The following is a 15,976-nucleotide window of genomic DNA, read 5'->3' on the forward strand; positions in this document are numbered from 1 at the left end:
TCCCAAGTAAGATTTCAAATTAATTTTCGATTTTAGTAATGACAAAGGCAACTTTTGGTTTCTTCATAGATTTGTAGTTCTACCCAGCACATCTTCGAGGCTAGCTATATATACGCATATGATCAGTAGCTGTGGCGTTCATATGATGTGAGCGGCGCTGCCATTTCGCGGAGGACAACGACCAACAGAGCGCCGGAAGCTGGAGGACGAGTTCTATGGAAACGGCAGAAGGTGATCATCATAATCATGAGGAGGAGGCTGATCAGAATCTTAGGAAGATTGACGTTCGGAAGCTTGACGCGGACGATCGGACGCGGTTCATTGATCGCTGCTTTAAGGTTGCCCATGAAGACAATGAAACATTCTTGAAGAAGCTGAGGGCGCGTTTTGATCGGTAAGTTTTAGTCTTTAATTTGTCAAGCACCCCCACCCCCACCGCATCACAGCCCACATAGTAAGAGCCTAAGAGTCTCAATAAATAAACAACCATGTCATGCAATACAGACACAAGCCAGTGTCGTTAAGCATCTTTCATAAATAAAGTACTGTGGATTTTACTTTGAACAATCGTTATAACTTTGGGATTCATTATTAGAAATGTGTTATTGGATGGAAGGATTTGACAGAAGGATAACGCAAGTCTTATTATAAGACTTAATTTTTTTCCTGCAACGTTAGCCCATGAATGATAATATTACTTTTATTGGAAAATGAAAACTATATTTTGAAAATTTAGGTATTATTTGAGATAGGTTAATTTAGTTCTCGGTGAAAATCGAAGCCGATTTGCTTTATAAAAAGAAGATATCAGTGAACTTCAATGAAATGGTTTCACGGGATTTAACCAATTGTCTTGATCGTGGGATAATAGTCATACAAACTCTACCGCTGATATGGATGAATTCTTTACTTCATCTAAATGTGTAACAGAATTTGTCAATTTTCTGTTTGAAGGGAGCTTGACCCTTTACATCGGGTTGGATAAAAGTTTTTACATTAAAAAAATAAATAAATAAATTCATTTATACCTATATGTTAAATACTATGTTCACTACAATTGTTGTTAAAATCGAAAACCATTTTTAAAACTGAAAATCGCAAAACATCATTTTAAGAAAAAACCGAACCGCCAATTTTACAACTCTACTATTTTCGATTTTGTCAAATTTTGAACTATCAAACAACAAAAATATTTCCTAAGAGCCCAAATTGGGCTGCACCCACACGCCACATCCTATTTTACATTTCTAACTGGGCCAAGACTTTGGATGGAAGGCCTAACAGATGAGACAAGATAAAGAGAGGATCCAACTCGAATATATAAGGTGGGAAAACCTGTTTTCTTTCCAATAATCAAACATAAAAAAGTAAAATAAAATAAAATAAATCCTTCTTATTTTTTTTTTTTCCCCCCCTAATATTTTCAAGCTCCCAATGTCTTGTGAGGAGTACAATGGGATGGTTTAAAAAAAAAAAAAAAAAAAAAAATTAGAAATGGTAGTGTTATAGAAAGCCGGAATAAATAAATAAATAAATTTTTTTTAAAAATAGAATATTATTTTAAGAGCAAATACAATGAGAATTATAAGTCTTAATAAAATGTTTGGATTTGGTGAGAATTTTGTAAAAAAAAAAAATTAAAATAAAATATCACTACTGCCCTGAAGTTTGTAAATCGTGTTTAAAATATTGTGGTAAAATAGGAAAAAAAGAGTAAATGTTTTCCTTTTATTTGCAGTAGGAAGCAAAGGAATCCAAGCTTTAAATTTTATATCCCAAAGCACAATGTTCAGTTGTGTCTGAAATTGACGACCCTAAGCTCTTATACATAGGGTTAGAATTCTACTTATTTCAACTAAAATTGTTTAAAATTTAAATTAATTGGATTGAATTGAATTGATTCTATTTTAGTGTTTATATTGATTGTTTCGTTGTTGAGGCTGTGCCGGTCAAGATTGGGAGTCCTTCATGTGGAGTGACTCAATTCAGCGAGCAAATTCAAGAGCAACTCCTTATATGCTTGGAGTTGATGCATGATATCATTATTACCGTATCCTTATTACATCCTCTTTTCTGCAGGATTGGGGTCCAACTCCCCACAGTGGAAGTAAGATTCAAGGAACTAGCTGTTGAAGCGGATTGTTATGTGGGTAGCCGAGCTCATCCCACACTTCTAAACGCCACCCGCAACGCATTAGAGTCGCTTGTTGGCTTGCTCGGATTAAGATTTGCTAAGAAATCAAAGCTGACGATTCTCAACAACGTATCCGGCATTATAAAACCATCAAGGTACAGTAACCACTTTGGCATTAGTTTGGACCAATTTCACAAGAACATATGTTAACAATGTATTTGGTAAGAAGGAAAAACATATACTTCTTTCTGTTTGTTGGGGGTGAGAATGTGAAGAAAAAAAAATGATGAATTTAGTGAACATTGTGATCAAGCGCTGTTCCCATTTGGTCACAGGTTGACACTGCTGCTGGGTCCTCCCTCGTCTGGGAAGACAACCCTTTTGCAAGCATTGGCTGGAAAGTTGGACCCAAGTTTAAAGGTTAGTTCATGGCTCTACAATTCTTTAAAGCTCAATCCAAGCAGCTCAAGTCATCAGCCTATGTGCTTCTTGGTTTGTTTGGTGGTTTTTTTTTTTTTGGGCGTCTTTGGGTGTGATTTTGTGTTTCCTTGGCGCCATGAACTTTTTGCCTTTCGGCTGATTAAAACAAAAACAGAAACATAAAAAGCCAGGCCTTCATTCCTCCTTGGTCTTCATTCTTCAATTTGACCCAACAAATTATATGGGTGCATCAGGTGAGTGGAGAAGTGAATTACAATGGGTATGAGCTAGGTGAATTTGTGCCAAGGAAGACATCGGCATACATAAGCCAGAATGATGTTCATACCGAAGTGCTAACTGTTAGGGAAACTCTGGATTATTCAGCAAGGTTTCAAGGGGTGGGCTCTAGACTTGGTAATTGGATAACTCAACTTGTAATTGCCTCTCTTGAATCCTCATTCCATATATTGCTTCTGATTTTCATATTGGTTGATGTTTCAGAACTATTAACTGAGCTTGTGAAGAGGGAGATGGAGGCTGGGATTGTCCCAGATGCAGAAGTGGACCTTTTTATGAAGGTAAAACCAAAGAAAACTTCCCCCAGCTAAGAGACAGGGTCAAGAAAACTTCACAAGCAGCGGGCAAACCATGTCAAACATAATTGTTTTATGGTGTCATTGTGTGTTTGATATGTATTAATTATGGCATTTCTTCTGTCCAGGCAACGGCAATGGAAGGAGCTAAGAACAGTCTGATGACTGATTATGTTTTGAGAGTAAGTAGGACATTTTTCACAGCCACACATTGATTTATGATTACTCATTTACTTGTCGCATTACTCTCATCACCAACCAGTTCACTTAATATTTTTAAATAATGGACGAAACAGATATTGGGACTTGATAAATGTAAGGACACAATTGTTGGAGACCAGGTGATGCGAGGCATTTCTGGTGGTGAGAAAAGGCGACTGACAATAGGTTTAGTTCTCTTTTATCATCTTTCTATGTCACTTAGGAGACTAGTAGGAAATTTAAAGGAGAATTCAATGACTAGAGTCCTGAAAAATAGAAATGTTAGAGTTGGGATTGTATAATAAATTGATATGGTGGCTGCAGGAGAGATGATAGTTGGACCTTCAAAGACCCTATTCATGGATGAGATATCTGCGGGTCTAGATAGCTCAACAGCTTTTCAGATAGTGAAGTGGTTACAGCAGACTGCTCATCTTACCAAAGCTACCATCCTCGTATCCCTGCTCCAGCCTGATCCTGAGACATTCAATCTCTTTGACGACATTATCCTCCTATCAGAAGGTCAGGTTGTCTACCAGGGGCCACGGAAGCACATACTAGATTTCTTTGAAAGGTGTGGATTCAAATGCCCTGAGAGAAAGGGCACTGCCGACTACTTACAAGAGGTAAACCTAAACATCCAGCAAAGATAAATACATATTTAAGCATTCAAACATGTCATCACAATGAAGAGTGGAATGTACATAAGAAATTGGCCTATAATTTGGTCTTAGCATAAATTCATGTTCCAATTGTGCAATGGTCGCAGGTTACATCAAAGAAGGATCAAGAGCAGTACTGGGCTGATAGGAGAAAGCCCTACCATTATGTAGCGGTTGGAGAATTTGCAACCATGTTCAAGGATTTCCATGTAGGACTAAAGCTTGCGGATGATCTCTCTGTCGCCTATGACAAGAGACAAAATCATGAATCAGCTCTTGTTTTCACAAAAAGCTCGGTTCCAAAAATGGATCTTTTGAAAGCCTCTTTTGATAAAGAGTGGCTCATGATCAGGAGAAATGCTTTTGTTCATGTCTTCAAGGCCATTCAGATTATAATTGTTGCAATATTCTTATCTACAATGTTCTTGGGGACAACACTTGACATCAAATATGATGATGGGCTACTATATATTGGTGCAGTAATATTTTCTATTATAATCAACACGTTCAATAATTTCGCTGAGATGCCAGCAACCATGATGAGGCTTCCCGTGTTCTACAAGCATAGGGATCTTTTATTCTATCCAGCATGGGTTTTCACTCTCCCAAATGTTTTGCTTAGGATCCCTTTGTCACTTTTAGAATCCGCAGTGTGGATGATAGTTACGTATTTCACTATTGGATATACAGCCGAAGCTAACAGGTAACCTAATTATGCCAAAAACTGAATAGAACATATGATGTGAAGTAGTAATGAGCTTCATCGCAGAGGGCAATCTACTTTTTTCTTACTGGGTTCCTCAGTGAAGCTAAGAAAAACAATAAGTAGTCCAACCTATAGTCCCCTCTCTCTTACAGGTTTTTCAAGCAGCTGCTGTTAGTATTTTTAATCCAACAAACTGCCTGCGGGATATTAAGGCTGATTACTGGAGTATGCAGGACCATGACTGTCGCTCACACTGGTGGAGGACTTTCTATGTTCCTTCTGTTTCTTCTTGGAGGACTGTTCATCTCAAAAGGTTAGTTACTCATTAATTTATGATCTTAACTGTAATTTTGGAAACCTAAGACTGAATAGGCAATGTGAAACAAATTTAATGAAATAAAATGTTTATTTTCAACTTATCTTTGCAGCCAGTGTGATATTTGTCAGTATCCAATGCCAATCTACAAACAAGACATCGGGTTTTTTTTTGTTCCAGTTACTACAAGAAAAATTATTTACCAGTTTAATGACGAACAAGATTTACCTTTTGATGTAATAGGTGAGCTTCCTGTATGGTTGAAATGGGGCAACTGGGTGTCACCTATGGCTTATGGTTTCAAGGCTATGACAGTCAATGAGATGCTTTCTCCGAGATGGATGAACAAAATGGTATGATATTTTTCACTTCTATTGCTTTTCAGAAGACAACAATTTTCCATAATATTAGTGGAGACAGTGAATCACAGGGTATACATTTAAGCTCAACTTGTGGTGTGTGTGTGTGTGTGTGTGTAATGCTGGCATGCACATACATAGAGAGATAATCAAGGTAGCAAATTTTTAGAAAGATCGATTAATTGCAGGCATCAGATAATATGACGCGGTTGGGAGTGGCAGTACTAGAGAGCTTCAGTGTCTCTCCCAACAGTAACTGGTATTGGATTGGGGTCATGGCCCTTTTTGGGTTTATTATCCTCTTCAACTTCCTGTTCACCTTATCACTCATTTACCTAAATCGTAAGTGTAATAGATCTTTCATGTGCAATAAACCAACATTTGAAAGTTATAATTGTCTTATTTACTAAACTTTTTGTCAAGACCCCTGATTACTCATTTTAATTCTTTCTTTCTTAACAATAGCCTTTGGAAAGCCACAAGCTATAACATCCGTCGAAACTACAAATGAGGAAGCATTCGACCAAGAAGGAAAGGTAAAACAACAAGTACATGAAACAAGAAGGTTGGAGGGACAAACATCAACTCATGGAAACAATACAGGTAAGAAGGTCAGCAACATACTTGGTGAGAAATTCATTGAGCTTAAATTGCAGAAACGTAGATTTTTTTCAGTCACAGTTTTTGAGATGGACTGGGAACTTTCAGGAGTAGCAATGGAAAAAAGGAGAAAGCAGCAAAATGGCAAAAGGTCTAGCAGTGATTCGACAGATGACATTACTCCGAAGAGAGGAATGGTTCTTCCTTTTACGCCAATATCCATGTCATTCAACAACATCAATTACTATGTGGACATGCCCTTGGTGGGAATGTTTTTCTCTCTCATTTTTCTCCATATTCGTAACTATGGCCTAACAACTCCTTTTTTTTTTTGTCACCTTTTTATAATATTGCATAGTCTATAACAAACTTTAGTTACTTAACTTACAATGCTAGTATTTAACAGGGGATGAAGAAACAAGCGGCTGAGAAAGAAAACAAATTACAACTGCTAAAAGAAGTGACTGGGGCATTCAGGCCTAGGGTCCTGACTGCATTAATGGGAGTTAGTGGAGCAGGAAAGACAACATTAATGGATGTTCTAGCAGGAAGAAAAACAGGTGGTTATATTGATGGGGATATTAGAATCTGCGGATTCCCGAAAAAACAAGAAACATTCGCAAGAATTTCTGGTTATTGTGAACAAAATGATATCCACTCTCCCCAGGTGACAGTATATGAATCATTACTCCACTCTGCTTTTTTGCGGCTCCCTAAAGAAGTCAGTGATGAAGAAAAGATGGTTAGAAGCCTCATCTCAAAACTTGTTCTTGAAGTATAATGCTGCAAGAATATTAGCACAAAAATTTAATATGCATTTTATGTTTTCAGATTTTTGTTGATGAAGTCATGGAGTTAATCGAGCTGAATGTTCTCAAAAATGCTATAGTTGGGCTTCCAGGGATTACAGGTTTGTCAGCAGAACAGAGGAAGAGGTTGACTATAGCAGTGGAGCTTGTTGCAAATCCCTCAATCATATTTATGGACGAACCGACTTCAGGTCTTGATGCGAGGGCAGCAGCCATTGTCATGAGGACCGTGAGAAACACCGTGGATACTGGAAGAACCGTAGTCTGCACAATTCACCAGCCCAGTATTGACATCTTTGAAAGCTTTGATGAGGTAATATTCTCTCTCTCTCTCTCTTTTCTCTCTCTCTCTCTCTCTCTCTCTCTCTCTCTCTCTCTCTCTCTCTGACAGGTGATTATCCACCAGCTTCTACTTTTGAAGAGAGGGGGACAAGTCATCTACTCAGGACCATTGGGTCAAAATTCCCACGAGATTATCAAATACTTTGAGGTAATGTATTTTCCTGGCCAGAAACATGTTTTGTTCCTAACAGCCATGTGAAAGAAGATGAATGAACAAGTTGTGGACTTATTACACATTTGCTTGATTACTATAGGCAATTCCTGGAGCCCCAACAATCAGAGAAAAGTTCAACCCGGCTGCATGGATGCTTGAAGCCAGCTCAGTTGCAGTAGAAGTCCGTATTGGAATTGATTTGGCTGAACATTACAAAGCGTCTGCCTTATTCCAGTAAGTGTAAAATATCACACTAGTTAGAGCTTCTAGGTTGGTGTCATGCAATAGATGGGTGTTCAAAAGCCTAACGTGCATGGTCATGATTTAGGCAAAACAAGGATCTGGTAAAGGAGTTGAGTACACCAACACAAGGAACAAAAGAGCTTTATTTTCCCTCACAGTACTCTCGGTCAACTTGGGGACAATTCAAATCCTGCTTTTGGAAACAGTGGTTGACTTATTGGAGAAGTCCCGACTATAACCTTGTGCGATACACTTTTACCTTATTTGCAGCTTTTATACTTGGCACTATATTTTGGCAGGTGGGCGGTAAAAGGTCGGTCCAATTCCTACTCCAATCCAATACTTCTCCTTTCTTCATTTTTTTTTTCTCTTTGATTTTTGATTTTAGGTGATTCCATTGCTGATACAAGATTCATTATATTAACCATTTGCAACTGTTATTGATCTAGAGAAAACGCAAGTGATCTAACAATAATCATTGGGGCAATGTATGCTTCTGTGTTGTTTATTGGAATCAACAATTGCTCAACTGTCCAGCCCGTAGTCGCCATTGAACGAACAGTATTCTATAGAGAGAGAGCTGCTGGGATGTACTCTGCATTTCCATATGCTATGGCACAAGTGAGGGAAAGGGGGTTAAGCACATATTTGAATGAATGAAAATGATAAAAAATTGAAGTTTCACTAATGGACTTATTGGTTGCTTGACATGCAGGTTATCTGTGAAATACCCTACGTCTTTATTCAAGCCGTGTATTATTCACTCATAGTGTACGCATTGTTGGGCTTTCAGTGGACACTAGCAAAGTTCTTTTGGTTCTTCTTCATCTCGTTCTTCTCCTTCCTCTACTTCACATACTACGGGATGATGATGGTTTCAATCACACCAAACCTTGAATTAGCTTCTATCCTCGCATCAGCCTTCTATGCGCTCTTCACCCTATTCTCTGGCTTTTTTATCCCCAAACCAGTGAGTTCATTTCTATCATATGGCATCCATTTTTTTTTTCCCAGATTAGTATAATTCGATTCAATAACCAAATTATTTTTGGCATTTCAGAGAATTCCCAAGTGGTGGATATGGTATTACTGGATTTGTCCAGTGGCATGGACTGTTTATGGGCTCATTGTGTCACAATATGGTGACCTAGAGGACACCATCAAAGTGCCTGGGGTTGAACCTGATCCAAGCATCAAATGGTATGTGGAGAACCATTTTGGGTATAACCTGAATTTCTTGGGACCTGTTGCTGGAGTTTTGATGGGCTTCACTGTGGTTTTTGCCCTCGTATACGCATTATGCATTATGAAATTAAACTACCAACAGAGGTAGCTAAAGAAAAAAAAATGTCGTCGTATCATGTTACTTATAAAAAGCAGATATTGAGTTTATTGCACTGTTGTTCTACCCTGCAAGTTCTATTCATATATGCATCACATGTTTCTTGCATAATAAGGCTGTAATCAAATCTAGTTAGCCCAACTTTTAGCATGTTCAAACTTCACTCATTTATTGAATTGAGTTTTTTTTTTTTTTTTTTTAAACTAAAGGAGGGCGACACCTCCAATTATTTATGAATATATCCTCACTTTTGGCGGAGGAATACTGCAATTACAAGATGAGTATTGGGAGATTACATATAAAAAAAGATTAAAGGCCTCCCAAAAAATAACACCAACAACCAACCAAAATTGGACTATAAATTCAAATAAATCTAAATAAGAAACAAATCTAAACAGACCTATTAAACACAAAAATAATAAAATAAACTAACATAAAAAAATATAAACCAACTAAATAAAAATCTAAAGGATGAACTAATGACGAAAGAAAGTGAGACCTAACCTATCAATCCAAAGGATACCTTTCAAAGAACGTGGTAAAAGATATTGTTTTTCGTAGATGACATTGTTTCCCATTTCTCCTTCTCTAGTGAGAAAATCAGTCGCACTATTGTCTTCCTTATATTGGTGGATCACCATAAAATTCACTCCTTCTAACTCCGCCACGAGGTCCTCCCAAAAATCCCAAAGATACCATAAGATACATCTACCTTTCCGAAATCAATCAACAACAATTCGTGAGTCACTTTCAATAATTACATTAAAATAATGAAGTCATTTGCATAAACGAATTCCTTCCAAAATTACTTTTAATTTCGTACTATTATTCATACCATTGCCAAAATAGCTTGAAAAAACCGCTTTCATCATGCCATGACCAGTGTATAAATATGCTAAAATCATATTTTTCAGCAGAAATCACGCGAGAAATTCCCTCTCTCTAGGTTTTCGTCCCTTCCCCTTCTCTCTAAGATCTCAGGTCGGATTCTCACTGGTTCGACGATTTGAATCTACCACGACGCTTTTGGGAAAGTTCTCTACAAACCTACCGGAATTGATCGTCGGTTGAGCTACTTTGGAATTCATCTCTGATTCAAGGTAAGACTATTTATTCAGAATTTGGTCTTCCCATAGTTATAGGAAATGTTACTCACGAATAAATACTGAAGTTTAGTTTTGGAGTTGTCGTTTACAGGGTGTTGAACAGGGAACCTTGCGAGTGCAGGACAAGGATATTTAGGGAGTTTCTTTTCAGAAATTAGGTAAGGGAATAAATTAAAGCAGTTACTTTTCCATGAAAATACTATTAAATTACTAGTAGATTTATGTTCAGAAAGCATGTATTATATTTGAGTATTATTAAGAAAATGTTTATTTGGGAAAAATACAGTTATTATATTGAAATGTATGTATTAGTATAAAATGCCAAAAAATATGATTTCAGTATGGAATATATGGTATTATTTAGCATTGTGTGACATGAATATTATTTTATGTGAAAAGTATTATGTTAAGACAATTTTACAGATAAGACATATTTTCAGAAAATATAGAAAAATGCAATACATTACGATTTTGCAATACATGATAAATAACATGTTTATTCAGATTATTATTTATGAAATATTCGGTGCAAGGCTGTGATTGATAGTCGGTGTAAAGTCGTGTATTATGTATGATTTCGGTGTAAGGCCGTATGTATTTATGATATTACAGAAAATATTATCAATCCATTTATGTTAAACACTAAATTATCATGTATTATATATTATCAGAACCTGGATGATAGTTCCATTCAGTTCAGTTACAGGGGCACGGTACTGTAACTATATAGATCAGATTATTATGTTTCATACTTGTGCTAACCGCCCCTACTAGTAGAGAGGGTGGAAGATGGATACTCGATGTGGCTTTCAGTATAGAGTTGTAAACGTCCACCTGACAGTTCAGACCAGAGTGTGGCGGACCCATCGTACTTACAGACATTTTTGACTCGGCAGTGGTCGATCAGCCATTGTTGGGTCCCACCTTTGGGTTGCACAACCCATCATGGGGTTTAATACATGACATCAGTTAGTTATTCATCCTGGGTAAATTTTCAGTATACCTAGCTATACCAAATAGTTCATGAACAATATGATTTATTAGAAATATGAAAGTATATGTTTATGCAGTTATTAAATGATTAATATTTTTTGGTATGCAAAATGTATTGTATATCTATATTAGCATTAAATATTCATGTTATCACACAACTTTATTTAGTTTATTTTCCTTTACTGAGAGGTGTCTCACCCCCAACATTAAATCATTTTCAGGAAACCCAGAAAGACCAGCGGATCGAGGCCGCCATTGAGATAGTGTGTAACTACCCCCACTAGGAGGGTAAGTTTTGATCTAGGAACAGAAGATTTGTGTTGTGGGTCCCTAGCTATGTATACATTTTTTTTTTATTTTTGGAGATTATATATAAATACAGTATTTTGAAATGTAGATGACTCTGGTATTATGTATTTTATGGTTATGACAATGTGATTTACATTTACTGCTGCTTAGGCTTATATTATGAATGTCAGATGTGTCCTTGTTACCCACGAGTTTGATTTGACTATATAAATAAATATATTTTGCTATATGATAAGATAAGCAGGTCGTTAGAACCCTACCCTCAATCTAGAATTGGCTGAAGTGGTACACGCGTTAAAGATTTGGAGGCATTACTTGTACGGTAAGAGATGCAAGATATTCTATGATCACAAAAGTTTGAAGTACTTTTTCACTCAAAATGAGCTGAATATGAGACAAAGAAGGTGGTTGGAAGTTATTAAAGATTATGACTGCACTATGAGTTACCACCTAGGGAAAGCAAACATGGTAACTGATGCTCTGAGCAGGAAATCAGTAGGACTAGCACTGGTAGCTGTGGAAGTTTAGCATACGATTTAGATGGATCTGGAGAGACACGGTGTAGAGTTGGTAAAAAGTGATCCTCGGGCATTTATTGCCAGCTTAGTAGTGCAACCTACTCTACAGGATAGGATTAAGATAGTTCAGAGAGATGACACAGAATTAGCAGAGCTGATAGCTAAGGTGTAGGACAGACAGGGAGATGAATTCAGTATTTTTGATGATGGGGCCCTGAGGTTCCATTCCAGGTTGTACGTGCCTGCAGATATAAACATCAGGAGGATGATCTCATAAGAGGCTCACAGGTCTTTGTACACGGTTCATCTAGGTAGTACTAAAATGTATAGGGATCTACGAGAGTCTTACTGGTAGAACGACATGAAAAGGGAAATTGCCGAGTTCATACAATAGTGTCTGACGTGCCAGTAGGTAAAAGTTGAGCACCAGAGGCCGGCGGGCCAATTGCAGCCACTTTACATCCCAAAGTGGAAGTGGGATCATGTATCTATGGACTTTGTGACGGGTTTGCCACTAGCACCGCATGATGAGAATGCTATTCGGGTGGTCGTTGATGGATTAACGAAGACCGCTCACTTCATTCCTATTAAATTCAACTACTCCATAGACAGAGTGGCAGAATTATATATTCAGGAGATTGTATGAACACATGGAGTGTCAGTGTCTATTGTATCAGACCGAGACCCACGATTCACATCATGGGTTTGGACAAGCTTTCAGGAGGCTCTGGGGTCTCAGTTATCTTTTAGCACGACATTGCATCCTCAAATGAACGGTCAGAATGAAAGGGTGATTCAGATATTAGAAGATATGTTGCGAGCATGCGTGTTAGATTTTGGGGGCAGTTGGACCTAGTATATGCCGCTGGTAGAATTTGCATACAATGATAGTTATCAAGCCAATATCTACATGGCACCTTATGAGGCACTTTATGGTAGAAGGTGTCGTTCTCCTCTATACTGGGATGAGTTAGGTGAGAGGCAAGTTTTAGGGCCATAAATAGTGTAATAGTCATACGATAAAGTTTGGCTCATCAGAGACAAGATGAATGTAGCTTAGAGCTGATAGAAGAGTTATGCTGATACTCATCGCAGGAAACTAGAATTTGATATAGGAGATCACGTGTTTCTAAAGATAGTGTCGTTAAAGGGAGTTGTAAGATTTGGAAGGAAGAGTAAGCTTAGCACTAGGTTTATTGGCCCGTTTGAGATCCTTAAGAGAGTGAGGTCAGTTGCCTACATACTAGCCTTACCACCCATTTTGTTCATAATGCACGACGTATTCCATGTTTCCATGTTAAGGAAATATGTCCTAGACTCCTCTCATGTGATCATATATAGTGAGATAGAGCTCAGGGATACTCTGCCGTATGAGGTGGACAGGAAAGAATAGAAATTGCGCAATAAGAAAATTCTTTTAGTAAAAGTCCTGTGGAGAAATCATGCGATAGAGAAAGTTTCATTGGAACTCAAGGAGCAAATACGATAGAAGTACTCGTATCTCTTCAGTGGGCATCAGTAGTAATCAGGAAAAGTTACTAGTGAATATGTAAAATTTCTTTTGTGCAGGTTAGTTAAATGTAATAAATTTCTGGTAGTAGATAGTATTTTGGTTGTGGGAGAATTTTATTTTATGTGTATATGTAATCTCCTAGAACCTTGAATGTAACCACAGTATTCCTCTGCCACAAGTGAAGGTAAGTAATAAAATAAGTAGCTCATTTTTCTTTAAAAGGATGATGTCAATACAGATAGTAAATTTCGAGGATGAAATTTTTTATAAGAAAGGGAGAATGTAGAGACCCGAAGAATTATAGTAATTAAATAATAAAAGAAATGAGAGGAAAATATTTTTCAAAAGGGGTTTTAGCAAGGTCACGTCGACGAGTAAAGAAGTGCTCATCAACGAGCAGTGCTCTTTGGCTCATCAACGAGAACTCGTGCCTCGTTGACAAAAAGTTGCCGAGAGAGAACTTCTTTCAGAGCCTGAAACTCATCGATGAGAAGAAGGTGTTCGTCGAAGAGACTACCACTTGGACACATGGACGAGGAAATGTGACTTGTCGACGAGGCCACGTGGACAAGCTTTCTATATAAGCTCAAGAACTCATTTTCTTGCCGAAATATTTTATAGAAACCCCTCTCTCTCTCTCTCTCTCTCTCTCTCTCTCTCTCTTTTTCTATGACTCCCTCCCCTTCTCTCTTTGATTCCGGCTCCTTCTTTCTCTGGTTCAATGATCCAAAGCCACCACGTTGCTCCTGGAAAAATTCTATATAAATCTGCTATAGTGATTCGTTGGTTAGGCTAACTTGGGCACCATCCCAAAATTTGGGTAAGATGATTATTTTAATATTTATTAAGGTATTTGGTATTTCTAGGTTAAGGAAAAGTATTAGATGAGTTTATATTGAAGTTTTGTTGGGAGAAATTCAATTTTAGGGTGTTGAGTTGGTGAACACAGAGGTGTAATTTTGGAGTAATTTATGGGCTTTTCTATAAGTCAGGTAAGGGAATATGATTTTGTGCAGATTTTATGAATAGAACAATATTCACTTTTGTGTGGCATGAGTATGAAATTATATAATTTTATGTAATATCAGAATATTATGTTTTCAGAATCAGTATGTAATTACTGTTTTCAGGAAGATATTAAAAACGATACGGGAACTATGTTTAAAGTATGGTATTGAAACAGTACAGAGATTTCAAACTATGTATGTTAAAATATATGCCGGCATAAGGGTTGTGATTTTACATGATATGATATGTCAGCGTAAGGGCTGTAGTTTTATATGATATGCCAGAGTAAGGGCCGTGGGTTTTATGATATACTATGCCGGCGTAAGGACAGTGGTTTTCCTGTTTTGCTATGCCAGTGTAATGGTCGTGGTTTATACGTTATGATATGCAAAAATTCATGAAAATATTATTTTTGACAAATATTATTATGCAACAGTTATATATTATTATTTGAGATTTACTATATGTTATCAGAACACAGATGACTTGATTTAGGCTTTCACGAAGTATGGTACCGTAGCTATATGATCACAATCATGTATATGTTAGTGCTACCACATGTCGTAGGGGACTATGGGAGATCGGCAGTCGATGTGGTTTTATGGTAGTGCAGGCGTCCCTCTGGCATCCGGACCAGGAGGGGCAGACCCATCGTACTTACAAACATATATTGATCTAATGTGGTCGGCTAGCCATTGCTAGGTCCCATCTTTGGCCCGCACAACCTAGTCATGTGGGGGTAAGACAGGACACCAGCCAGTTATCCATCCAGGGTGTTATTTCATGTACAGTTACATATGATGATTTCATGTATAGTAACTCAGTATGTTATACCATTTTATGATAAATTATGTTTTATCTAGTTACGCTACAGACAGTCTTGCCAAATGTGATTTATGTACTGTTATATGTATAACACGAAAATACTTATGTTGCCATGCACTGATGCTAGTTTATTTCTCTTATTGAGAGGTGTCTCACCCCAACTATATAAACATTTCAGGAGTCCCAGATAGAAGAGCAGATAGAGCTTCGTAGAGCTAGAGGTCGATTATTCTACCCTGTCAGAAGGGTAAGCCATTTTGCTAGGGTCTGATGGATTTTTGGGTTGTGAGCCTAGGGCACTTTTTGGTCATTTTGGGATGTGTATATGTATATAATAGTTTAAATAAAACTTTGGTATTGTGTTGTTGGATGATTTGATATGTATATGATTTTACGTTTTCTGCTGCTTAGGTGTTCAAGTTGTATTTTAGGTATATCCCTGGTATCTATGGGTCCTGATTGATTATGTTTTATCAGCTGAATAGTGTACCAGGTTTATTATATTAAATGTTATTATGAAAAAAAAATTACGGTAAAATAGGCAGGTCGTTACATATTAAATATTACAAACCCGAATGAATGAAATATAAATTACAAACAATAAACAATTCGGTTTTCATTTTTCTTCGAGTCTCCATATACACCATATGATATTGCCAATTCATGCAAGACTCAACCTGCACACAAACTCAAGGCATAGGTTAGATACTTTGTATTTGTCATAATCAAAATGAAATAGGACTCAAAAAGTGAACAGACGGAAAGACGGAGAGATTTAATGGGCTACTGGAAGAGTACTTGCGCCACTTTGTCAACGTCAACC

At 37.3% G+C, this 15,976-nt stretch overlaps 1 protein-coding gene across 3 annotated transcripts; it reads left to right on the top strand.

Annotated features, from left to right (window-relative positions):
* The first annotated feature begins 7 nt into the window (after positions 1-7).
* LOC131164865 (ABC transporter G family member 42-like) lies at positions 8-15,442 on the top strand. Of its 3 annotated transcripts, XM_058122380.1 has the most exons (22): positions 8-394; positions 2,080-2,289; positions 2,470-2,554; positions 2,809-2,968; positions 3,056-3,132; positions 3,276-3,329; positions 3,444-3,534; positions 3,673-3,974; positions 4,118-4,713; positions 4,869-5,029; positions 5,276-5,385; positions 5,580-5,733; positions 5,857-5,994; positions 6,100-6,254; positions 6,398-6,733; positions 6,823-7,113; positions 7,207-7,290; positions 7,397-7,530; positions 7,625-7,852; positions 7,989-8,160; positions 8,255-8,509; positions 8,600-8,933. In XM_058122380.1, exons 1-22 carry the CDS (start codon positions 216-218, stop codon positions 8,870-8,872), a joined length of 4,245 nt encoding a protein of 1,414 aa, XP_057978363.1. In that variant the 5' UTR covers positions 8-215; the 3' UTR covers positions 8,873-8,933. The 3 variants fall into 3 exon arrangements, 1 of the variants encoding a protein (XP_057978363.1); XR_009139360.1 differs by lacking the exons at positions 8-394; positions 2,080-2,289; positions 2,470-2,554; ... (1 more) ...; positions 3,056-3,132; positions 3,276-3,329 and adding exons at positions 9,796-9,981; positions 10,079-10,145; positions 11,202-11,268; positions 15,332-15,442 and having other exon boundaries at positions 3,434-3,534; positions 8,600-8,739; XR_009139361.1 differs by lacking the exons at positions 8-394; positions 2,080-2,289; positions 2,470-2,554; ... (1 more) ...; positions 3,056-3,132; positions 3,276-3,329 and adding exons at positions 9,796-9,981; positions 10,079-10,145; positions 15,332-15,440 and having other exon boundaries at positions 3,434-3,534; positions 8,600-8,739.
* Positions 15,443-15,976: the final 534 nt, after the last annotated feature.

The sequence above is a fragment of the Malania oleifera genome, chromosome 9 (assembly GCF_029873635.1).
Source record: "Malania oleifera isolate guangnan ecotype guangnan chromosome 9, ASM2987363v1, whole genome shotgun sequence".
In the NCBI taxonomy this organism is placed as follows: domain Eukaryota; kingdom Viridiplantae; phylum Streptophyta; class Magnoliopsida; order Santalales; family Ximeniaceae; genus Malania; species Malania oleifera.

What these genes read in the sequence shown, in the direction of transcription:
- LOC131164865 (XM_058122380.1), top strand. Translation starts at nt 216, where the DNA reads ATGGAAACGGCAGAAGGTGATCATCATAATCATGAGGAGGAGGCTGAT. An exon ending in CTGCCGACTACTTACAAGAG is followed by an intron (nt 3,975 to 4,117) that starts GTAAACCTAAAC and finishes CAATGGTCGCAG; the next exon opens with GTTACATCAAAGAAGGATCA. An exon ending in AAAGCGTCTGCCTTATTCCA is followed by an intron (nt 7,531 to 7,624) that starts GTAAGTGTAAAA and finishes GTCATGATTTAG; the next exon opens with GCAAAACAAGGATCTGGTAA.